This window comes from Halichondria panicea, chromosome 15 (genome assembly GCF_963675165.1).
Source record: "Halichondria panicea chromosome 15, odHalPani1.1, whole genome shotgun sequence".
In the NCBI taxonomy this organism is placed as follows: Eukaryota; Metazoa; Porifera; class Demospongiae; order Suberitida; family Halichondriidae; genus Halichondria; species Halichondria panicea.
Window position 1 is genome coordinate 4,781,270 of NC_087391.1, and position 24,644 is coordinate 4,805,913.

General features: G+C 41.1%; 5 protein-coding genes and 1 long non-coding RNA gene across 12 annotated transcripts in view; 3 read left to right on the forward strand and 3 right to left on the reverse strand.

Annotated features, from left to right (window-relative positions):
* Positions 1 to 7,903, forward strand: part of LOC135348469 (WD repeat-containing protein 75-like) — a 36,561-nt gene extending 28,658 nt beyond the window's left edge. For all 3 annotated transcript variants that reach the window (XM_064546688.1, XM_064546689.1, XM_064546690.1), the window contains 8 exons: positions 99 to 175; positions 4,652 to 4,922; positions 5,302 to 5,378; positions 5,604 to 5,695; positions 5,908 to 6,012; positions 6,202 to 6,338; positions 6,525 to 6,654; positions 7,520 to 7,903. In XM_064546688.1, coding sequence (XP_064402758.1) covers positions 99 to 175; positions 4,652 to 4,922; positions 5,302 to 5,378; positions 5,604 to 5,695; positions 5,908 to 6,012; positions 6,202 to 6,338; positions 6,525 to 6,654; positions 7,520 to 7,845 — 1,215 coding nt within the window. In that variant the 3' untranslated portion in view covers positions 7,846 to 7,903. The remainder of the gene's footprint in view (positions 1 to 98; positions 176 to 4,651; positions 4,923 to 5,301; positions 5,379 to 5,603; positions 5,696 to 5,907; positions 6,013 to 6,201; positions 6,339 to 6,524; positions 6,655 to 7,519) is intronic.
* On the reverse strand, positions 2,106 to 4,440 carry LOC135348471 (uncharacterized). 2 transcript variants are annotated; one of them, XM_064546691.1, is made up of 3 exons: positions 4,335 to 4,440; positions 4,161 to 4,231; positions 2,106 to 3,981 (listed from the first exon to the last, which is right to left on the reverse strand). In XM_064546691.1, exon 3 carries the CDS (start codon positions 3,760 to 3,762, stop codon positions 2,161 to 2,163), a length of 1,602 nt encoding a protein of 533 aa, XP_064402761.1. In that variant the 5' UTR covers positions 3,763 to 3,981; positions 4,161 to 4,231; positions 4,335 to 4,440; the 3' UTR covers positions 2,106 to 2,160. The 2 variants fall into 2 exon arrangements, with proteins under 2 accessions (XP_064402761.1, XP_064402762.1); XM_064546692.1 differs by lacking the exon at positions 4,161 to 4,231.
* A 419-nt stretch (positions 7,904 to 8,322) lies between the features above and the next one.
* Positions 8,323 to 10,380, forward strand: LOC135348489 (uncharacterized). Of its 2 annotated transcripts, XM_064546720.1 has the most exons (4): positions 8,323 to 8,651; positions 8,909 to 9,123; positions 9,592 to 9,725; positions 9,823 to 10,380. In XM_064546720.1, exons 2-4 carry the CDS (start codon positions 8,993 to 8,995, stop codon positions 10,050 to 10,052), a joined length of 495 nt encoding a protein of 164 aa, XP_064402790.1. In that variant the 5' UTR covers positions 8,323 to 8,651; positions 8,909 to 8,992; the 3' UTR covers positions 10,053 to 10,380. The 2 variants fall into 2 exon arrangements, with proteins under 2 accessions (XP_064402790.1, XP_064402791.1); XM_064546721.1 differs by lacking the exon at positions 8,323 to 8,651 and having other exon boundaries at positions 8,874 to 9,123.
* Positions 10,381 to 13,549: 3,169 nt separating this feature from the next.
* The window catches only part of LOC135348488 (WD repeat-containing protein 75-like), a 43,536-nt gene continuing 32,441 nt past the window's right edge, over positions 13,550 to 24,644 (forward strand). The window contains exons 1-9 of one of the 3 annotated variants that reach the window (XM_064546719.1): positions 13,550 to 14,001; positions 15,291 to 15,382; positions 15,601 to 16,108; positions 16,691 to 16,768; positions 16,870 to 17,096; positions 17,357 to 17,461; positions 17,965 to 18,120; positions 18,570 to 18,770; positions 18,931 to 19,028. In XM_064546719.1, the coding sequence (XP_064402789.1) occupies positions 17,009 to 17,096; positions 17,357 to 17,461; positions 17,965 to 18,120; positions 18,570 to 18,770; positions 18,931 to 18,965 (585 nt within the window). In that variant the 5' untranslated portion in view covers positions 13,550 to 14,001; positions 15,291 to 15,382; positions 15,601 to 16,108; positions 16,691 to 16,768; positions 16,870 to 17,008 and the 3' untranslated portion in view covers positions 18,966 to 19,028. Of the gene's footprint in view, positions 14,002 to 15,290; positions 15,383 to 15,600; positions 16,109 to 16,690; positions 16,769 to 16,869; positions 17,097 to 17,356; positions 17,462 to 17,964; positions 18,121 to 18,569; positions 18,771 to 18,930; positions 19,029 to 19,231; positions 19,309 to 23,839; positions 24,111 to 24,644 lie in introns of those variants that run through there. The other 2 variants (XM_064546717.1, XM_064546718.1) reach the window with 2 other exon arrangements.
* LOC135348493 (uncharacterized) lies at positions 19,148 to 20,359 on the reverse strand. The gene is made up of 2 exons (XR_010398770.1): positions 20,214 to 20,359; positions 19,148 to 20,091 (listed from the first exon to the last, which is right to left on the reverse strand). It is a non-coding gene; the product is annotated as an uncharacterized LOC135348493 (long non-coding RNA).
* Positions 21,660 to 23,401, reverse strand: LOC135348475 (uncharacterized). The gene has a single exon (XM_064546697.1). The coding sequence runs from the start codon at positions 23,268 to 23,270 to the stop codon at positions 21,804 to 21,806; it is 1,467 nt and encodes a 488-aa protein (XP_064402767.1). The 5' UTR covers positions 23,271 to 23,401; the 3' UTR covers positions 21,660 to 21,803.

The following is a 24,644-nucleotide window of genomic DNA, read 5'->3' on the forward strand; positions in this document are numbered from 1 at the left end:
TGTGACCGAGAAATTATATAATTATTGCTTGAAACAACAGTAAAAAAATCACATTGCTACTGTACCTAAACAATGTGTAACTAATAATTATGCTCTAGGTTGAAAGCAGAGATGATGGTAAGACTGTCCCTGAGTTACGGATGAAGTTATGGCAGTACAGCTCCTCTCAACAAAGGTCAGGCTCACTTTTAGGTAGTCTCAGTGGAGAATTGGCTCTTGGTTCTGTATATTTGTCTTGTTGTCTCGGTGCAGCGTTAATTTTCTGAACATGATCCGCAATTTTAGAGTCGTATAGTTTTCATTGACATATTACGCCTTCAGGGTTCACTTGACGAGTTTCAAAACTTGGTACTGGTAGTTCATCGCACACTGCTATTGGTTCTAGTGTAAAGTTGACTCCGCTGTCTTTCATATTCCATTTCCAGTCTGCCAGCTGTACTGTAATTGCTCTGCCACTAAGCCGTTGGGTTGATTTTCCATGATACAGGTAGCCAATGCAAAGCTTGTAGTTAACAGTAAGCTTAAGCCTCTCTCTCCAGTCCACGAGCATCTTCAGTTGCAGATTGACATTCCAAACAAGGATTGCTGGTAGCCATTGTGGTGAGGCTTATTTCTGTTTGCTCTGTTAGATCTCTCCCATCTAGCCAGGCTGATATTTTCCTTATAGCAGCTAGCTCAGCATGCTCTGATTTGGCTGTTTCTGATCTATCTGGATGGCTCTCTCCACTTGGTTTCAGTGTCACTTGGCTTACAGCTACTATTGTTAAGCTGTCTTGGTTTTGAACTCTATAGAAGCGATGCTCGTCTTGTGGCTCAAGCCAGTCAATAAAGTCGCGTAGTATTTCTGTTACAGTAGCTGTATTAATTGTTGGAATAGTTGTCAATCACTTTTTTCAGTTTCAGTATTATGTATATAACGGTAATTATACACGAAGTTAGAATTATATACAAACAAATAGAATGCTTAAAAGTTACCATTTGTGGCCATTGATACCGAGTACTTGAAACTAATCTTTCAACTGAAACTTGTGGTGTGTGGTCTAGTGAGTAGTGATTTTACCAATAATAAGTGTGTTGTGAACAATCACATCACGTAATTTTATCATTACTTACTATGCGATCTTATACGTGTTGTACAGAGATTACAGCCACCCTAATTGTATGCTACAAAGAAGCTACAGGTAAAATGGAAACATTTTGTGGATGTCAGCTTGCCTACAAAATAACAAAAATGTTACCCGACAAAAATAACCCGCTATACGGTATATAAGTTCTTAAGAAGCTATTCCTCAGTGTACAAGGGATTCTTTAAGACATTCTGCACCCACTTTCCTAACAACTCAAACCATGGATATTTTTTCTCAGTTTTGCTATCACTTACACAAAGCACATGACCTCTCAGACTTGACTTAACTTACCTACAATAATTATGTTTACAGCAGTGCATGCAGTATAGTGTACAACGCTCCTTTCTTTTAGGCATAAACGTTACACATCTTCTCAGGTATGCTGAGTATCACTACCTCAGCCTAGACATAGGTGTTATTATTCACTTGGAGCACACACCTCTCTTTTTGGAACTGTTGCGCTTAAAATATGAACATACATGTAGTCTTTATCAACAACGTAATGGCTAAAAAAATTCATTCCTCTTCTCTTTTTGCACACAAAAAGTATGGCATATATTGCACTCAGCCCTCGGGGCTGTACGAAAAAAAAAGTGGAAGTGTATAGATGTTTTTGAAGTTATTAGAAATGGCCGGGGAAAGCACCCAAAAGCATGGAAACAAGGTGACTGGGGGAACAGACAATAATATAATACAGTCTAGACTGTTCATGGCGCTGTGCCGGATTGACTTATAGCTTTTGGTGCTTTCCCCAGCTAATCCGAGGAACTTTTACATTGAAACGTTATTGTGGTCTTGTGGTATAGCATTGTGGCCATTGGTTGGAAATACTTGAAACTATACACTCAGCTCTCTAACTCTGGTTTAATTGTCTATGGGACTATTACTTAATTACCGGCTGTATGTTGGCATGGTATGATTGCAACCAACATGCAGTGATTCGAAGTACATGTAGCATCATTACCTTGTGCAATTGTAATTGTCAAATGTCCCAAAAAAATTTAGGGAGAAGCACACATCAATTAAGGCATGTTTATGAGTCTATATATGTATATTGTGCAATTTTAAGTTTTCTTGTACTAGCTGGTATATATATTTCATATTCATCCAACACGAATACTTCTTCCTGTGATGACTGGTTTTGTTCTTCTGACGACTCTTCCTCTGAGGAAGAGACGGACAGCTTGGACATTTCTGAACTAGTCTCATTCATGTTTTGCGTCGTTTCTTGCATAGATGGAGACATGCTTGTCTCGTCCTGAATTGTGTGAGACCCTGCTTTTTCATCTGAGCCTGCTGACAACTCTTCCTCTGAGGAAGAGATGGACAGCTCGGACATTTCTGAACTAGTCTCATTCATGTTTTGCGTCGTTTCTTGCATAGATGGAGACATGCTTGCCTCGTCCTGAATTGTGTGACACCCTGCTTCTTCATCTGAGCCTGCTGACAACTCTTCCTCTGAGGAAGAGACGGACAGCTCGGACATCTCTGAACTAGTCTGACTCTTGTTTTGCATCATTTCTTGCATAGATAGGGACATGCTTGCGTCGTCCTGAACTGTAAAAGAGCTTGTTTCTTCATCTGAGCCTGATGAAGAGTACTGAGATGATGGTGTAGGAGAATACATTCTGAACTCTATTTCTGCCTTTAGAGTCTGAAACTCGTGTTTCAATTTAGCATGTCGATCAGTTATTTGGCCCGACAAGGAAGGAAATGGGGCGTAGAAAGGTTGTAGACAGACATGGATTGATTCATTCTCTAAACATCTTATCCACTCGATGAAACTGTCTCTTTCTTTGTCTACAGGGACTTTGGCGATGTGTAGTATCAGTTTGTTATTTACTCCGTCAAATCTCTTTTCTTTCATGAACTTTGTAATCCTCTCTTGGCATTCAGTGGAGGGCACACGTGCACACACCAGCACGAGGCACTTTCTGATGGATACCCATGACAACGGCATTATGATTTTGTGTATCGTCACCCTGGATGGATCTCCTAGGTAATTTTCATCTTCATTATCCATATCCATCTTTATTGATTTTATAATCTCTGTTGGCCGTTTCTCACTCCTCGTTACAGCTGATGCTATGAGCTGGACTAATATCATTTGCATATCACCTTCGTCTATAAAATATTTCTGTTTGAAATCTGGTTTTAATCTGAAGTGTTTAATCAGCTTCCTCACATGTGTAGTCCCGTTTTGAATGCTATCTATTTGCTGACTAATTTTCACATCTTCTTTTTTTCTAGTCTTCCTTTGTTTCTTGTTCATACGTATCGTTGTTGTTGTTAGCGCATCTACTTCTGAAATCACATCAATGGCATTCAAAATGACTCTAAAATTTCGTATTTCGAGGTCTTTTTTCCAAAAGTCTAGTTTTCTCTCTGCCTCATCAGTTGAAGAACCATCGCAATACAATCGTGCAATCTTGAGATTGAAGTGAACAGGCACATGGCATGAAGCAAAAAACTCTTGTAAGTCTTCTCGACATTTGAAGCAAGGGCTATAACTGATCAACATTGTAACAGATAGAGCTTCAAGTGTGAATTTTCTATTTCGTCTAAGCCATCTTCTAGGTCTAAGCCATCTTCTAGCATTGCGAACAAATACTTGTTCTGCATGAAGACCGTGCATGATTAGATACTGCCACAAATTTTTCTGTTATATGCGCATATCCTGACATATTTTGTTGTACTGTCAGCTCTAACTCACAGGCAAGTCCAGTGCTTTTACACCGTGGATCATAGAAACACTTCAACACTGAATCGAAGCATACCTCCTCTTCAAAATCTTTTAGCCTCGGGCTAGGGTTCAGCTCATTGTGATCCCTGGTTATATATCCTTCAGCCATTGCTATATATGATTTTAAAGAACAATTACACGATTAGTCAGCATACATATGTGGCGTATGTGGTGTGTGCCTTTTTAATGCTCGCCATGGTAACTTGATTCAAAGTATTGTTATAATTCATTGGTCACTGACTCAAATAGTAGGTACCATCATTATGTAGTAGGTACTATTGTGTGCTTACCATACTATTGGTTGTGCGTTGAGATGCTGGCATGTGTAGCACTTAATTATGGCTCGGCTGATTGATAATCTCTATGTACGCATATAATTTACTGTGTCAACAGAATCCTTATAAGACCTAGATCTTGCATAATGTATGTGTTGTTGGTACGTACATGCATGTATCTATATTTACCATTTGTGGCCATTGATACCAAGTACTTGAAACTGCTCAACTCTAAGTTTCAGTGGTCTTTCAACTGAAGTTGTGTGCGTGGTCTAGTGAGTAGTGATTTTATCGAGAAGTGTGTATGTCATTATCACATCACGTGATTCATTGTTTAAATGAATGCTGTGCCTTTCCGCAATGTACATCTATGTCCAACAACACAATTGACTCCATAATTAATTATAGTACTGTCTGCTAGCTACTTTATACATTATACTCTGCCAAAATTAATAATTATTGACACATATACAGTAATCATGATTGTATTTTATTGTCTCCCTCAGACACACTCTGAACACTTGTGTGGAGCCACCTCACGATCGACCTGTCACCAGCATCACCTTCCAACCACGTCACCATACCAACAAGACGTCAAATCAGATCCCTCTATTGGTCTCCACAAGTCTAGATGGCCACTTCAAGACGTGGGTCCTCCTAGGAGAGGAAGTGGGTGTGTCATGGTCGTGTCAGGCAGTGGGTTACTACCATGGTCTGGAGAGTGTGGGGGCGTGCTTCAGTGAGGATGGGTCACTACTGGCTGTCAACTTCAAGACTGTGAGTGCATGATAATAATTATTGGTTGAGGTTGAGATTCCTAGAAATCATTCATTCTCCTTATTCAATCTAATTACAATCACAAACAGCGTCACATGCACACACTGTGTTCACAACCTTGACAATAATTATTCCTGGGGTATACTGATAGCTGGCTGACCCACTTTTCGCTTTCTCTCCCCCTGGCAATTTTATCTGGATGAAGATCTAAAGCTAAATGTACCTGTGACTCGTGTGTGTATGCGGGACACACTGTTTCGTTTGTACTCATATACAAGCTAGTATAGGGACTACAGCACCTTGTATTTTGAAAGCTATAGTGCATTAGCTATGACTTGTGTGTGTGAAACATACTGATTGTCTCTCTCTCTCTATCCAGTGCCTGACTCTGTGGGACCCAGCGAACTGTGAGCTGAGGAAGACTCTCTGCAACCCTTTTAAGAGTGGAGACTATCGGTGAGCTAACAGTGCCACTGTAGTGTACACACACGGAGCTTTAGTGTACTTGTAATGTCTGATTAGTCAGTGTTTCCCAAGTGTTTGGTGTTGGGTACTATCCATTGATTTATGCATCTTAGTTCATCTCGATCACGTACAAATGTTGAATACCTGAGGCTAGCAGCTACTTGTTTCATGGGAATGTAAGCTCATTATTTGTTCCTCTTGTGTGTCTATATATAGGTGTATGGTGTTTGGTCATAAGAGCTCTTCCCAGTATCTCGTGACAGCCTCAGAGACTCACCTCCAAGTCTGGGACCTCCTCTCTTGCTCAGGTGAGCACAGAGTATGGTGATACAGTATCACTATAAGCTCTGGTGTTATGTTTTAGTAGCTACATTTATGCTGTGAGAGTATACGTAGTGCACTGTACATGCCAGCAAGTACTGTCAGGTGTTGAGCTAGACTGTACTATCAAGGCCTCTCACACATGAATTTATTTTCACTGTGCTTTGTTGTTATTGAGTTTGTGTGCTTTCTTATCCAGTGCTGTGGTGTGTGAAGACCAGAGTGTGCTCCATGGTATCTGATCCTCTGAGTCAACTCACAGCTGTGTTTGTGCCCTCAGGGAATGACCCACCATCCACACATTGTGGGTGGCTGTGCATGTGAACATCTCATACCATGCCATCATGCATGTTGTCTTATCTTGCTAGGAGTCCTGACAAGTTTTTAAATAATTATTATCTTAGCTAGGCCTTGTAAGTCTCCTAGTCTCCCCAGTTCTTATATAACATGTGTACCTAATAGACCCCCCCCCTACACTCACACACACACACAGTGTACCTGATAGACCCCTCTTCCCCCACTCCACTGGCCGTACATCACTCTGTGTGCTCGGGGCAAGTGCTGGGGGGTGTGTTCCTACCCCCTCAGTCAGGGGGTACCTCCACACTGTACTTCATGGACAAGGCACAGGTTAGTACAACACTACCAGTGCTCTTCGGAATATTATAACTTGCAAACCTACAGTAGCTATTGCGTTAGTCTCTCTGTAAAGTCCTATAAAATTTTTGCATGCAATGCATACATATACAGAAGTATTATCTCCGTGACCCAATGTCGTATGTGTTTATTATGTTGTGTGTGTGTGTGTGTGTGCAGGTGTTGTATGGCCTAGAGGAGGAAGGTAAAGAGAAGAGTGATGACTCTCGGCCGTTACTAGGGGACAATGTTCCCACGTCAGAGAGGGCATTCTGGGATATCTTTGGAGGCAGCAAACTACAAAACAGAGGTCAGTGTCAGTGTCAGTGTGTAGCTAATAGGCATTGCTTAGCCTCGATTCCAGGCCGCTTGAACAAGGCGGCCTGGTATACCTTGTATGCGCATGCGTGTACATTACCCCAAAAAGGGGGTAATCCGTGTATTTGTGGATACTGTCAGTAAAATAAACCGTATACTATTTGTATTCTGATTTTACAGTCCGTTACATAGAAGTATTGTGCAAAGATGACTGAGTTCTTACGCCCTTTATTGTATCAAGCCAAGTCTCTACTTAACGACACCCTACACTGTAAGGCTACAGGAAAGGCATGATATGTTCCTGTGGGTCCCCTGATGAGGCTGTGGTAATATAGACCAGGCAAGTGTTCTGCTACTAAATCTTGCCTTTATGTTCGACAAGAAGTCATTGCTGAAGATAAAGAAGCTAATTATTACTCCTGAAAGCTTTTAATAAGCTTTAACTCGACACTCAGGAAGTTATTCACTCAAGATCTTCTGATGTATTAAAGAGTCCACCACTCTTCCTAGCTGGCAGCTCTAGCTGTCTGGGAGGCTTTCTTGAACTGTCTCTTTGATAAACAGAGCTAGAAGAAGCAACACTGCTGCAGCATAATTATTCTACTTTGATTAGTGTCTCTGAAAGCTGCCATTGTGGTCACATTGTCATACGTATTATTCCCTTTTGTAACTTTGTCCGTTTTTTTACAATTTGTATGATGAAATTGTTGTCAATTATTTCGCGCATGCGCATACAAGGTATACCAGGCCACCTTGTTCAAGCGGCCTGGAATCGAGGCTAGGCATTGCTATGCATAACATATTATTATAGCGTTTTATTATGGCATTTATTTTACAATGTGCTACTTTTGCTACAGGTTCTACAGTACACCACAAGTTGAACAGCGCGTCCAAACCATCACTCTCTCTACTCAGTGCCCCTCCCCACGTCCTCCCCCCAATGCCCTCCCTCTGTCTCCCGTTCCTCCAGTCACTGTTACCACATCGGCAGGGGTCTAAAGGTCACCTTGATGAAGACATGGTCGAGAGTGAGGTAGAAGGTTTGAGTTCAGAGGATGAAGGTCAGCCAGAAGTGGGTGTGGCCTCTAGTAAAGCTAACAATGTGATGGAAGTGGACATTGAGTGTAGAGACTTGGAGGTCAAGAACTATGACTGGCTAGTAGAGCATTTCAGAATAATGTGATATTCGATATTTTTTGTGAACCAAGCATTCTTGACAATACCAGGAGCAGATTACAGAACCTCTTAACAATACATGTACACAATACATGTATATGTATATGCACGGCTACACTATACTACCAGAGGTAATTTCTGGAATCAAAACATTTGTGGTTGAGCAATTAGTTCGTGGTAATAATTTCGTGGTTATACACTGCAATGATGATTGATTAATTCGTGGGTAAAATGTTTGTGTTCCTGTATTTAACCACGAAAATTACTTTTAACATCTGCATTGTTACGTAATTAGCTGGAAGCCCCACCCACGATGACAGAGGTCATGGAAGGGTTGGGCCATTAGTGAAGGAGACCTTCACCCAGCCCAGCACTAATCACGACTAGAGCCTAGTCGGTGAAGTTGAACAAACCAAAAACCAAAAAAGAACAACCACAGGGGACCGGGCGGGTGGGAAAAAAGATAATGTCTTGTAATGTTTGATTAGTCATTGTTTTCCTAAGTGTGTGGTGTTGGGTACCATTAATCTAACCTTCAATTTATGCAAGTATTCAAACTCATGTGCATAATTATGTTGAAGGCTAGGAGCTACTTATTTCATGGATGGCATGTAAGCTCATTACCTTAAGGTCACAGGTACATTTGTCTGTGATTTCACTCAATTTTGCTGTGATATTAAATTCTGCTAAATTTTGCTCAAGTTGTTTGTCTATAGGTGTACAGTGTTTGGTTATAAGAGCTCTTCCCAGTATCTCGTGACAGCCTCAGAGACTCACCTCAGCTCCAAGTCTGGGACCTCCTCTCTTGCTCAGGTGAGCATATAGAGTGTGGTGATACTAAGCCATGGCATTATGTTTTTTAGTAGCTACATGTTTACATTTGAGATGCGAGTAGTTGTGCATAATTGTATATACAGTCGGCACCAAGTACTGAAATGTACTTCGTTTAGCTAAAGAATAGAAGACCTTGTGAGCATAATCTACTGAGGTCACATGTATGCATTCATTCTTAGACCAGCTGTTATTGTGTGCTCTGTTGTTATTGAGTTTCTGTGTGCTTTCTTATCCAGTGCTGTGGTGTGTGAAGACCAGAGTGTGTTCCATGGTATCTGATCCTCTGAGTCAACTCACAGCTGTGTTTGTGCCCTCAGGGAATGACCCACCATCCACACATTGTGGGTCACTCTGTGTGCTCAGGAGTCAGGACAAGTGCTGGGGGGCGTGTTCCTACCCCCTCAGTCAGGGGGTACCTCCACATACACTGTACTTCATGGACAATGCACAGGTCAGTAGTGTACCATACTATATAGTGCTCTTAGGAACCATGCATACAGGGTTTCATCTAGTGGGAGGGGGGGCAGGGGTGAACCTTTCCCCCCAAATAATGACATCATCACATTAGTATTGTCTCTATGATGTGCAGTATAATTATAACTAGTGATGCACTAACATGTAAGGCATATGGTGTGCCTGTAACTATTGGTTTACCTACAGGTGTACATATACCACCTTGTTGTACATTCATGTGGCTTTCTAACCTAGGGTAGCTGTTACCTAATTCCCTCCACAAATGATTGGTCCTTCTTTCCTTCTTTCCTGCTGTTCTCTATTTCATTGTACTCGTAATATTATGTGCACCCTTCTTTCTCAGCATGAAGTGTTTACGTGCAAATTATGTAGAGGAGTGAGTATCAGATGCATTTACTGTGTGTGTGTGTGCATATATTAATAATTGGTGTGTGTGTGTGTGCAGGTGTTGGTTGTATGGCCAAGAGAAGGAAGGTAAAGAGAAGAGTGATGGCTCTCGGCTGTTACTAGGGGACAATGTTCCCACGTCAGAGAGGGCATTCTGGGATATCTTTGGAGGCAGCAAACTACAAAACAGAGGTCAGTGTCAGTGTGTGGCTAATAGGCATTGCTATGCATAAAATAATTATTATAGCATTTTATTATGGCATTTTACAATGTGCTACTCTTGCTACAGGTTCTACGGTACACCACAAGTTGAACAGCACGTCCAAACCATCACTCTCTATACTCAGTGCCCCTCCCCACGTCCTCCCCCCAATGCTCTCCCTCTGTCTCCCGTTCCTCCAGTCACTATTAACACATCGGCAGGGGTCTAAAGGTCACCTTGATGAAGACATGGCCGAGAGTGAGGTCGGAGATCTGTTCAGAGGACGAAGGTCAGCCAGAAGTGGGTGTGGCCTCTAGTAAAGCTAGCAATGTGATGGAAGTGGACATTGAGTGTAGAGACTTGGAGGTCAAGAACTATGACTGGCTAGTAGAGCATTTCAGTATTCGATATTTTTTGTGAACCAAGCATTCTTGACAATACCAGGAGCAGATTACAGAACCTCTTAACAATAAATGTACACAATACATGTATAATTATGTATATGCACGGCTACACTATAATACCACAGGTAATTTCTGGGAATCAAAACATTTGTGGTTGAGCAATTAGTTCGTGGTAATATTTTGTGGTGATGTACACTGCAATGATCATTCTTCATTCGTGGGTAAATATTCGTGCTCCAATATTCAACCACGAAACCCCTTCCCTCCGAAATTTACTGATCAGGTATTAACATTGCTCAAACTTAAATACTGTGAACATCTCTCATGCCATACCATTGTTGTGTTATCTTGCTAAGAGTCCTGACAAGTGTTTGTGGTGTGTGCATAATGGTCTCCTAGTTTAGGCCTTGTACAATTTGTGCTAGTGATTTTTGCCTTAAAATCTCACCCATTGAGCTACTAACTCATGAATTCCTGCTTGTTTGGAATGGTCTCCCCACTTCATGTATACCTAATGTGCACGTGTCAAGGGCAGTCCACCCATGTGTACCTAATGGACCCCCCCTACACACACACACACGCACACATTGACCCCTCTTCCCCCACTCCACTGACCGTTGACCCCTCTTCCCCCACTCCACTGACTGTACATCACTCTGTGTGCTTGGGCAAAAACTGGGGCGTGTTCCTATCCCCTCCGTTGTTTACTTATAGGAACATAAACAAATCACGAGGCGCCTGCGTATGCCCTAGTCATATTGTGCTACTTTTGCTACAGGTTCTACACATCACAAGTTGAACAGCACGTCCAAACCATCACTCTCTCTACTCAGTGCCCCTCCCCACGTCCTCCCCCCAATGCCCTACCCTTCCTCTGTCTCCCGTTCCTCCAGTCACTGTTGGCAGAGTCTAAAGGTCACTTCGATGAAGACATGGCCTAGAGTGAGGTTTGAGTTTAGAGGACAAAGGTCAGCCAGAAGTGGGTGTGGCCTCTAGTTAAGCTAGCAATGTGATGGAAGTGGACAGTGTAGAGACTTGGAGTAAGAACTATGACTGGCTAGTAGAATAATTATTTTGAGCAATAAAAATTCCTCAACGTTACTATTAGAGACGGGTAGTAATTCAATCTGTTTTTAGGGTACTCATTTTGGCGGATTTGTAGTAGCACAATATTTTAAGGTTGAACAGAAAAGATATAGTGCGTCCTGCATAGACACAATCATGTCAAGTCAAATTACAAGGTGTGGTATATACGTAAGCAACTATTATATACAGCCCATTGTTGTCTGGCTCTGTCATACTATGTGTTCATGTACTCCCTAATCTCTTATTACACGAGTAACCATACTATTGTTATGATGCAGTTCTCTGCAGTTTTAATATTATTATTTTCAGCCGTGGCCATTATTTGAAAATAATACGTCGTCATTGACAGCGTGCAATTACTCGACAAGTAATTGCACATTGTCAATGCATGACAACGTGCAATTATTGGACCGGATATGATACGGCTGTACAAGTTCCAGTGCACTAATAGCACATCATACGATTATCCCAAAAACCACAGCTAGGAGCATGCAGGTGATTAGCTATACATGTGTATATATTATAATTATGTCAGCATGCCAAAAATATGTTATAGTATGCATTCTCTAAATACAAACTATGTTTTGCAGACAAACTACACGTATACTCATAATAAGTGTTACTCTGTATTATTTTTGGGCACATGATGTTTTTATCTGAATTTTATCCAATAGTTCCGTCACTTCCGCTGCTTTCCATGCGATATTTTATCAATCATAGACAAAAATCGAGCCAGCTTCAAAACACTTGATATCTTCGCGTAACTTTTTGCATGCTTTTTTCAGACGTTCGACTTGTTTTTTTATCTCATCATCTAAGTTTTCCCTTTGTTGTTTGACTTTTTCCCACTTTTTTTTTGAAACAAGAGTTGGGCAATTAACCTTACCTAGTTCCTCTACTACTTTGATTGCCTGTAGTTGCACTATGAGCCCTGCTTCGTCAAGGTCATATAGCCATTCGACGTGCTCATGAGAAATGTTAGCTACACGTAATATAAGTCTTAGTTTATCCTTGTGAATTTTACTCTTGATGATTTGTTCTAAACAGTAAAAGCATGGGAAGTGCGTCACAGACAATGCAATGGTCATACTCTCTATACGCCAACTTAGTCGGTTTGTATAATTATTCTTTGCATATAGCTTCTCTATAATCCCTGGTATTGTAGCACAACATCCACGTTGACCGTCATAGTCCTCCTTTGTGTCCGATTCTTTTACGTCCGATTCTTCTGCGTCCAAGTCCGATTCTTCTGCGTCCGAGTCCGATTCTTCTGCGTCCAAGTCCGATTCTTCTGTGTCCGATTCTTTTGCGTCCAATTCCTTTGCATCCAATACGATTATTGGTGTAAAAACTTTCACCTTATGTCGATTTAACGGATTCACAGCGTTTATTTGCAATTGTGCCACACACACACTGGGAGAGGCTTTTGTTTTCTGACTTTTGTAGAATTTTTGCTTTACGACAGTGTCCATTTTCATTTTCATTCGTGTCAAAGGGATAGAGAGTGTCCTGGTTCTCAGAATTTTGTTAATTTCCTTGACTAAATTCGTTATGTTTTTATCTTTCTGTTTTCTTATCGTTATTCTGTTTTTGAGTATCATATTCCATTCTTTTTCACTTATATTCTTTTCATCCTTGTTTTGGGCAACCGTTATGAGCTGATCTGCCGGAAAATCACTGGAATCCGCCTTGACTGTACATTTATCTTTCTTCTTTTCTCTTTCTTTGAGTAACATTTTCCATTCTTCAGGGTTCACACTCCCTTCTCTAGAAGGTGAACAAATTTCTTTGACAACCAAAATTGGCTGAACATCAAAGAAATCCACTATACCGTTTCTGTTCAAATGATAAAGCCAAAGTGCCAAATCTAGACAGATTTCAGCATCACTTCCCCATTTACCTTCGTGATACAGATTTGCTATCCGTAGTTTAAATGTGACTCTTACTCCTAATTTATTTTTTAGAAACTCAAAAAACTCTTCCAAATCCTCTTTACACTGGAAGCATGGGCTCTTCGAAAGATTGATAATGATATCAACATTGCCTTTTTGTATCCATGGCTTAAATCGGCATTTCGTTTTAAATTCTTTGATAAAATTAAATTCAGCGTGGGTTCCTTTGCTGCTCACCGCATTAATATTTCTCCAAAACTGGTCATTGTTGAAAACAGTACCATATGCTGCAGTTTCTTTATCTTGATACACCTGTCCCCAGAATATTTTCCGATAATTTTCTCCAAGGTGCCTTTGAGCCATAACTTTCTTTAGAAATGGGAAATTTTTTTTAATTTTGGATTTATGACTACCATAAGGCTAACATCTGTTGCCCAGAACAAATTTGAAGGGTTTCAAAGCCATTCAAAGTTGAGATGTACTGATCAAAAGGTGAGGTTCAGTGAGTCAGCTACCCCAATCAATCAAATTATCGTGTTACCTACGTTACACTATAAATCCTAGCATGTGTTTATTTACTACAAATTAAGATTTATTTGCAGAACGAATAAGACTGAAATGGTATATTGTATACAAACTATGCACTATTAATATGGACAATAAGTGTCGTTTCTGTTTAAGTTGCAATTGTGTGTGTCTTGTAAGAGCTACTACATGAACACATAAATTAACTTTCAAGAGTTGTATTGCACAATTTGACACTTATTTGCCATCCAAATTTTAAGGTTATGGGTAGCAGTTGCACCCACTCATACAAATTGGGACCCTGTGAACTGTGAGCTGGAGAAGACTCTCTGCAACCCTTTCAAGAGTGGAGACTATCGGTGAGCTAACAGTGACACTGTAGTGTACACACATGGAGCTTTAGTGTATTGTTGTTTTGCTGAGTGTGTGGTGGTGTTTAGTACTTGTCAACTACCGTATATAGCGCAAGGGGCTTAATTTTCACTGTTTCATGAGTTACCAATCTTACACGAAAAATTATTATCTGCTATAACGTGCAAAAATTAAAGGCGTGGCTTCCGGGAAGCAGTCAACCCACAAATTTTATGCAACGAAAGGCTTTTTAGAGGCCATTCTACGAAATATAAATGCCTCAAAAATGTCTTGCTGTACGGTATATAACCTTTGGTTTATGCAATCTTATGTACAAACTACAAGCAGTCTAGTAGCTATATATAGACTGCATGCTTGTTCCATGGAATGTAAGCTCATTATTTTGTTTCTCTTGTGTGTGTCTACCGTGTATGATGTTTGGTCGTAAGAACACCTTTGTCAAAATAGACCAGTACTTCATGCATGAAGACCTTGTGAGCATAATCTACCAAGGCCACATGTATGCATTCATTCTTAGACCAGCTGTTATTGTGTGCTCTGTTGTTATTGAGTTTGTGTGCTTTCTTATCCAATGCTGTGGTGTGTGAAGACCAGAGTGTGCTCCCCTCTGAGTCAACTCACAGCTTTGTTTGTGCCCTCAGGGAATGACCCACACATTGTCATTGTGGGTGCATGGCTGCTGTGCGTGTGAACATATACCAGAGGAGGCATGACAGGTACTAGGTGCGGTGCAGCTCAAGCAATTAGCCTCTGATTACACTCAGCAAAAACATACGACGTGGGCGGATAATTGCTAGAGCTGCACTGCACCTGTCATACCTCCTCTGTTGTCTTATCTCTTTGGAGAAGTTTTTGTGGTATTTGCGTAATTATGGTCTCTTACATGTGACACACATATGCATAGTCTCCATGCAACTATCATGTCTTTCCTAGAAGATGAGCTACTAACGCATACATCGTTGTGATAATTGCTTGTTTGGAATGGTCTCCCCAGTTCATAACAAATATGTACCTAATGGACCCCCCCCCCCACACACACACACACACACACGTAGCTGCATTGATAGTTTTGTCAGTATATATAGCTGTGTTGTTTTTTCCCTCCGTAAGCTGCTTGGTCCTTTTGCTTATAAAGTGTTAGCATGCAATTCTCCCAATGGTCAGATTGTACTGTGTGTATGTGTTGTATGGTCGAAGGCATAAAGGCTATAGCAGCTACATTACTTGTTTCATGGAATGTAAGATCATTATTTGTTCCTCTTGTGTGTCTATATAGGTGTATGGTGTTTGGTCATAAGAGCTCTTCCCAGTGTCTCGTGACAGCCTCAGAGACTCACCTCCAAGTCTGGGACCTCCTCTCTTGCTCAGGTGAGCATAGAGTGTGGTGATACAGTATCACTAAGCTATAGTGAGTAGTACGTACGTATATACTCTGTGTACATTTGCCAGCAAGTACATTCGTTGTTGAGCTAAAGAATAGAAGACCTTGTGAGCATAATCTACTGAGGTCACATGTATGCATTCATTCTTAGACCAGCTGTTATTGTGTGCTCATTGTTATTGAGTTTGTGTGCTTTCTTATTCAGTGCTGTGGTGTGTGAAGACCAGAGTGTGCTCCATGGTATCTGATCCTCTGAGTCAACTCACAGCTGTGTTTGTGCCCTCAGGGAATGACCCACCATACACATTGTGGGTGGCTGTGCATGCCACATCTCAAGGAGTCCTGACAAGTTGTTGCATAATTATGGTTTCTTAGCTAGGCATTGTACAATTGTGATTTTGGCCAAGTCTCATTCCTAACAAATTTCACGTATTAAGTCTTAATGATATTGCTTGTTTGGAATGGTCTTCATAAATGTGTACCTGATTGACCTCCCCCCCCCCCACACACACACACACACAGTGTACCTGATTGACCCTCCCACACACACAGTGTACCTGATTGACCCCTCCTCCCCTACACACAGTGCACCTGATTGATCCACTCAACTGACCGTACATCACTCTGTGTGCTCGGGGCAAGTGCTGGGGGCGTATTTCTACCCCTTCAGTCAGGGGGTTACATCCACACTGTACTTTATGGACAAGGCACAGGTCAGTACCATACAAGTGATCTTAGGAACAATAATTATTGTTTGTAGGTTAGTTTTGTTGCTTCAATAAAATGCATGGTCCTTCTGTTCCTTTGAGGCATCTGCCTGTAGGAGACTGTGTAACCATGGTCCTTTCGTTTGTATAAAACAATACTTACAGTGATATTATTTCCATACCATGGGGTGGATTGCCCTCGACCCCGTGTGTGTGTGTGTGTGTGTGTGTGTGTGTGTGTGTGTGTGTGTGTGTGTGTGTGTGTGTGTGTGTGTGTGTGTGTGTGTGTGTGTGTGTGTGTGTGTGTGTGTGTGTGTGTGTGTGTGTGTGTGTGTGTGTGTGTGTGTGTGTGTGTGTGTGTGTGTGTGTGTGTGTGTGTGTGTGTGTGTGTGTGTGTGTGTGTGTGTGTGTGTGTGTGTGTGTGTGTGTGTGTGCAGTCTTTCATTTATACACTGTGCATGCTCACACATCACAAGCTAGTATAAAGAGTACGTATCACACCATTGTATTTAGAAAGCTAGCTATGACTCGTGTGTGTATGCGGGACGCACCTTAATGATTGTCTCTTTCTCTATTCAATATGTTCAGTGTCTGACTCTGTGGGATCCAGTGAACTGTGAGCTGAGGAAAACTCTCTGCAACCCTTTCAAGAGGTGGAGACTATCGGTGAGCTAACAGTGACACTGTAGTGTACACACATGGAGCTTTGATGTATATTTAGCGTTTGGTACCTGTAAGCTCGCTTTATGCAAAATACTGATATGCAGATGTTGAATACCTGTAGGCTAGCAGCTGCCGTATAGCTGTACCTTACTTCATCGATCAGGTGCAAATATTGAATACTTATATATAGGCTAGTAGCTATTTGTTTAATGTAAGCTCATTATTTGTTCCTCTTGTGTGTGTATGGTGTTTGGTCATAAGAGCTCTTTCCAGTATCTCGTGACAGCCTCAGAGACTCACCTCCAAGTCTGGGACCTCCTCTCTTGCTCAGGTGAGCATGGAGTGTGGTGATACAGTATCACTATAGGCTCTGGTGTTATGTTTTATGTTTTAGTAGCTACATTTAAACTGTGAGTGTATACGTACTGTACTTGTACATGTAAATATGCCAGCAAGTACTGTCAGTTGTTGAGCTAAAGAATAGAAGACCTTGTGAGCATAATCTACCAAGGTCACATGTATGCATTCAATCTTAGACCAGCTGTTATTGTGTGCTCTGTTGTTATTGAGTTTGTGTGCTTTCTTATCCAGTGCTGTGGTGTGTGAAGACCAGAGTGTGCTCCATGGTATCTGATCCTCTGAGTCAACTCACAGCTGTGTTTGTGCCCTCAGGGAATGACCCACCATCCACACATTGTGGGTGGCTGAACATCTCATATCATGTTGTCTTATCTTGCTAGGAGTCCTGACAAGTTTTTGGGTGTTTGCATATGGTCTCTTGGCTAGTGATTTTGTCCTAGTCTCCATGGAAGTTTCATGTATTTCCTAGCCCAGTAGTCTTAGAAAATGAGCTACTAACGCACAACTGTTGTGCGATTTGCTTGTTTGGAATGGTCTTCCCAGTAATAACACTATGAACCGTACCTAATGGACCCCCCCCCCACTCTAGGTACAACTATATAATGCATTGAGGTAGTCACTGGCATGCTCACGCTGTTGGGGACCTCTGCTTCACCACTGATGGTATATACGTAATCTCCAACGGTTTTTGTTTTGAAATCTTCATGTATCCCTCACTTACATCAGTAACATAATATGCACATGTGATACTTTGTAATCACAAGCTATGTATAGCGTTGCCTCTATCTAGAATTGTCTAGTTGCACCTTTTTCTTTCATGCCCCCCCCCCCCCCCACAGGCACGTATCTGGTCAGTGGTGGTGAGGAGGGTGTACTCGTCCTCTGGAAGCTGGACACACACAAAAGAGAGTTTCATTCTCGTCTTGGCTCACCCATCACACACCTCGCCTGTAGCCCTGGTGACAAGTACTTCACTGTCGGTTTGCAAAGCAATGGTGAGCCCTCAGGGGGTACCGTAGTCCCCCATCCTAGTGGTTAGTTATGGTGTATGAGTCACTGTCCAATAATCTAAAATCGTTGCTCAGAATATTTGATTTTCAGATATTGTGTTTGCTGCTACAGCACTCATGCAAGTGTATTTTCTATCAGGACTTGGTAGATTATGTTGATCTATGTTTTATACTATAGTACACTTTAGCTCATAAGTCATTGTTTTGTTTTTATTGTTTAACTGACCACTACCATTTGGATTGCACATGTACGTGTGGCGTTAGGTGCTTCCCTTTTTATTTGTTTGCTGTGCGTGTGATTGTATGTTTGGTTTAATAGCTTATTTGTGTCCCTACGTGATTTCCCCTTGCTTGTTTAAATGTATCAGTACTAGCTCTGCTAACGAAGCAGCTCATACAATTTAATAATAATGAATCCCGGGTCTATTTTCCAGTGGTACAAGTGGTATCAGGAGTGGACACTGAGATGGAATGGACTATCGGAGGACTAAGGAGGTCCCATATCCAGACTGTAAACCAGAATGGAATCAATACTGGCCTAGGGATCTGTCCACGTTCCATCAATAGTAGTGACCAACAGTACGCCCGGGTTCATCCAGTTCTACGACCCAGTCAAGGAGTCAGTCACCCAACAAGTGAGTGTTTGAACTTGCTAAGTTATGGTAGTACTGATCGTAGGACCATTATATTATTGCTATGTACATAGATGTATATGCATGTACCAGCTATATTTATATAGCAGGTATATTCTCTATAATTATTGGTTACTAGCAAGAGTTCCTCATTTGCACACAGAATGTGACGGACCTGAACTACGTGTCTCGGCCTGATGACACGCCCCTCTCTCTGACCACAGTGGACCACACCTCTTTCTCTCCTGCTGGCTAGCAACAGTAAGTGGATTAGCTGTTATGAAACTGAAAGTTTACTATAGAAGAACAGTAACACATTGCTACTGTACTAAATCAAACTATTTTTGCTAGTTACCTACATGTAATCAAACTGATATGTGCTAGGTACCTTCAAACTGATATGTGCATGCTAGGTACATGTACCTACATGTAATTACATTAAAAACAAACTGAAAATGTGGTAGGTTGAGAGCAGAGATGATAGTAAGACTGTCCTTGAGTTACGAATGAAGTTATGGCAGTACAGCTCCTCTCAACAAAGGTCAGGCTCTCTTCTTATTGGTGCTGTATATTCATCCATTTAGTGTGTCTTAGTGAAGAGTTAACACAGTCAACGTTATGTGCAATAGCTGAGTCCGCCTTTTCTCGTTTAAGTTTTTTGATTAGTGTCTTACTCTCACATACAGAGCACGATGATTTCTCCCGGATTCGCTTGAGTGGTTTAGCTCCACCAGTTTTTGAACTCCCTCTTTGTTGGCATGATTTGCACTTAACTTGACGAATTTTATGATCTGATAGAGTTCATCACATACTGATATTGCTTCTAGTGTAAAATTGACTCCACTGTCTTTTATGGCCTGAATCCAAGCCATCAGGTTTTGTCTAACTTTGGGATCTTTAAGGCGTTTCTTTGGTGCTGCTGTTAGTGTCGATTCTAAATCATGATAAAGGTAGCTGATACGAAGCTTGTAGTTGACAGTAAGCTTAAGCTTCTCTCTCCAGTCTAGGAGCATCTTCAGTATTACAGACTGACATTCCAAACAAGGACTGCTGGTAGCCATTGTGGTGAGGCTTATTTCTGTTTGTTCAGTGAGATCCTTCATCATCTTATCAAGCCATTCTGATGCTTCCCGTACAACGGCGATCTCGGCATGTTCATGATCTTTTCCTGTCTCTGATCTGAATCGATAGCTCTCTCCACTTTGTTCCAGTGTCACATGACTTAAAGCTACTATTTTTGAGCTGTCTTGGTTGTGAACTCTATTGAAACGATCTTTGTCTTGCCGTTTGAGTAGGTCACTGACATCACCTAATGTTTCTGGAGCTGTATTGTTGGGAAAGTTAGCCAATAACTTTTAGTAGTTTTCCGCAATTATCTATAATGATGTTTGCTAATGCTTGTACATCCAACCACATTCTCATGTACATACATGTATAGTAACTTACAGTTTGTAGCCGCCATTGAGTAGAATACTATACTGCTCTCTAAGTCTATTAGTGGTTTGTCTATGGGAATATTGCCGCGTAAATATGGGCATCACGTGATTACAGTGATTCATTACTATTATATTATTGCCTTGTCAGCTTATTCAAGTGTGTGATTGTCAAAAGTCTTGGATAAAAAGACATGTCTATGTAATGCTGCATATGCTTAAAAACTTTTGCAATTCTTATACTGGCCGTCGTGTTTGTCTAACACTTTTTTCTTCCGACACTTGGAGGAGAGGGACTGCTCGGACATCTCTGAATTAGTCTCTCTTATATCTTGCATAGATGGCCCAACTGGTGACATACTTGCCTCGTCCAGTATTGTGTAAAAGCGCGTTTCTTCGTCTGAGTTTGATGAATAAATCTGAGATGGTGATATGGGAGGATACAGTTAGCTAGGACTCGATTTCCTTTCGAGTCTCGAACATATTTTTCAATGTTATATATCGTTCAATTATTTGTCCTGACAAGGATGGTAATGAAGCATAGAAAGGTTGTAGACAGACGTGGATTAAATTTCCTCTTAGACGCTCTATCCACTCGATGAAATTGCGTCTTTCTTCTTGTACAGGAACTTTGGTGATATGTAGTACTAGAATATTTTGCAGGTAAAAAACCTTTGCGAATGAGCTAAATCAGCAGAAAATGTGACCCTATGCGATCTAACTATTGCGTTCTGGCAAGGATCGTGTGTATAATTTAGGTTTTGTGATTTTATTGCGAATTGATCAACCCTCGCAAAGTTCGCATATGTTTGATGCTCGCAAAACATTCTAGTAATACGGTATCAGGTACCAGTTTGTTCTTCACTCTCTGTTGACATTTGGTGGAGGGCACGTGTGCACATGCATACTAGTACGAGATATTTTCTGACAGATTCATGACAAAGGAATTTAATTTTACCTATTGCCTCCTCAAACAGCTGATCTCTTAGGTATAATCTTTCTCTCCGTTTATCTTTACTTGATCTCTGTTGGTCGAGCTGAGGCTATAAGCTGGAGTATAGTATATCATCATCACTGTAAGTAAAATTAGCCATAACTGGAGAACAAAGCTTTAGTTTGTAAATCCACGAATCAAAATATCCAAGAGAACGTGGCTAGAAGCCTATAAGAAGCTGTTAGTTTTTGTCGTATTGCAACCGTTATCGCTGGAATACACACACACACGCACATACAGTCAGCTTTACCATATCCCTCGTGTGGATACGCCTCAAGGCATAAATATAGCATTTTTGCCGAAAAAGGAATCTTTAGAGGTGCTATTTAATTCTAGCACTATAACTGATGTCTGACTTGGCTTGGGGTGATACCACAGGATTTTACCAACAAGCAGACCAATTAAAGTTATGACCTAAACATTATTCATCTCAAACAATGTGTACAATACTACAAGATTAACTAATCAATGAAGAAGAAATTTATTATCTTGTAGGGAACAATGGGTAATAAGTGGGGGATAGTGGGAGTCAGCTTGTGCAATCGTGTATTGTCTGGTATAAAAAATCTTGGATTAAAGTATACAATAAGACCTGTCTATGGTATAATGCTATGGTATTGGTATAAATGTGTTGTTTTCGTCCAACATTAATAACTCGTCTTGTGATGACTGGCTTTGTTCTTCCGACGCTTGTTCCTCTGAGCAGAAAGACATCTCTAAACTAGCTGAATTAGTCTCGCTCATGTCTATCGTTTCTTGCATAGATGGCCCAACTGGCGACATGCTTGCCTCGTCCTGAAATGTGTAAGAGCTCGTTTCTTCATCTGAACGCGATGAAGAATCTGTAGTGTGCTGAGATGGTGGTGTAGGAGGATACATTCTGGATTCCATTTCTCCCTTGAGAATATCGAATTCATTTATCAATATCATATAATGTTGTTCAACTATTTGACGCGACAAGGAACCAAATGGAACATAGAAAGGTTGTAAACTCACACGGATTGATCTGCTTTCTAAATATATTATCCACTGAATAAAACTGTCTCTTTCTTCGTCTACAGGGATACTGGCGATGTGTAGTATCAGTTTGTTTTGCACTCCGTCAATCCTTTTTTCTTCCATGAACTCTGTAATCCCCTCTTGGCATTCGGTGGAGGGCACGTGTGCACATACCAGGACAAGACACTTTCTGACGTGTACCCATGACAATGGCATTTTGATTGTGCGTATCTCTTTCTCTATTTGATGGTTATCTCCATTTTCGTTCATCCTTAATGATTCTCTAATCCCTGTTGGTCGTTGCTCACTCCTCGTCACAGCTGAGACTATGAGCTGGAGTAGTATCATTTGGTGGTCATTTTCGTCTATAAAATATTTCTGTTTGAAGTCTGGCGACAATCTGAAGTGTTTAATCAGATTAGTCACGTGTGTAGTCCCGTTTTGAATGTTGCCAATTTGTCGGTTAACCCTTGCGTCTTCATCTATTCTAGTGGTCTTTTGTTGCTCGTTCATACTCACCGTTGTTGTTAGCGCATTAGTTTCTGAAATCACATTAATGGCACTCAAACAGACTGAAACTCCTCGCACTTCAAGGTCCTTTATCCAGTAATCTAATTTTCTTTCTGCTTCATCAGGTGTAGACTTTTCTAAATACAATCGTGCTATCCTTAAAGTGAAGTAAACATTAGGTACACCGCATGAAATGAAAAACTCTTGCAAATCTTCTCGACATTTGAAGCAAGGGCTATTACTTATCAGCATTGTGACAGATAGACATTCTGGTGTGATTCGTATGTTTTGTCTAAGCCATCTTCTATTTTGTCTAAGCCATCTTCTAGCGTTTCGAATAAACACTTGTTCTGCATGAAGTTCAGGACCAGATGTTTCTACAAATGTTGTTGTTGTAGGTGTACTCTGTACTGTCAGTTCTAATTCACACGCAAGTCCAGTTTTACCTCGTTTATCCCAGAAACACTTTATAAAGGCTGGATCAAAGCTGTCCATGTCTTCAAAATCTTTTAGCCTCAGGCTAGTGGTCAACTCATCGTGGTCTGTTGTTATATATCCTTCAGCCATTGCTGTGAGGTTATTGACATCAATTTTATTTACCGCTAAGAAGTCTCTCAATTACATAATTACTCAGCATATTACATATTTGGTGTTGGCCTTTTAGTGCTGCTATGGTAACGTCCGTATTTAGAGCATTGGTCTTACTTCACTGTTGATTATGCCTTAATTGGCATGTAACATTCATTTTAATACTATAGTTTGATACATACAATGGTGTACAGTACGTACTATGTTTACGTAAGGTTCAACAGAATTGTTATAAGACCCAGATTGTGCTCCTGTTATTGTCTTTTGCAGTGTGTGTGTGTGTGTGAAGTGGTATACTTTCTGTTTGTGGTCATATATTGATGATACCAAGTATGTATGTAAACTGCTAAGCTCAGTTGTCTTTCAACTGGAACTTGTGTGTGTGTAGTCTAGTGGAGTAATATATAGTCTAGTAGTACAGTATGTGATGTGAATGGTAGGTACCTTTCCAGCTACACTGTGAATACAATTGTCCACTTGTGCATGCCCTCATGCTATGTACCAGTGTATACATGTAGCCTTACTCTATATTTTATTGTCTCCCTCAGATACACTTTGAACACTTGTGTGGAGCCACCTCACGATCGACCTGTCACCAGCATCACCTTCCAACCACGTCACCATACCAACAAGACGTCCAATCAGATCCCTCTATTGGTCTCCACGAGTCTAGATGGCCACTTCAAGACGTGGGTCCTCCTAGGAGAGGAAGTGGGTGTGTCATGGTCGTGTCAGGCAGTGGGTTACTACCATGGTCTGGAGAGTGTGGGGGCGTGCTTCAGTGAGGATGGGTCACTACTGGCTGTCAACTTCAACACTGTGAGTGCATGTTAATATTGGTTGAGGTTGAGATTCCTAGAAATCATTCATTCTCCTTATTCAATCTAATTACAATCACAAACAGCGTCACATGCACACACTGTGTTCACAACCTTGACAATAATTATTCCTGGGGTATACTGATAGCTGGCTGACCCACTTTTCGCTTTCTCTCCCCCTGGAAATTTTCTCTGGATGAAGATCTAAAGCTACATGTATACCTATATGACTCGTGTGTGTATGCGGGACACACTGTTTGTGCTCATACAAGCTAGTATAGGGACTACCGTACCTTGTATTTTGAAAGCTATAGGGCATTAGCTGTGACTTGTGTGTGTGTGGAACATACTGTTTGTGAGTCTCTCTCTATCCAATATGTTCAGTGCCTGACTCTGTGAGCTGAGGAAGACTCTCTGCAACCCTTTCAAGAGTGGAGACTATCGGTGAGCTAACAGTGCCACTGTAGTGTACACACATGGAGCTTTGGTGTACTGTAATGTCTGATTAGTCAGTGTTTCCCAAGTGTGTGGAATA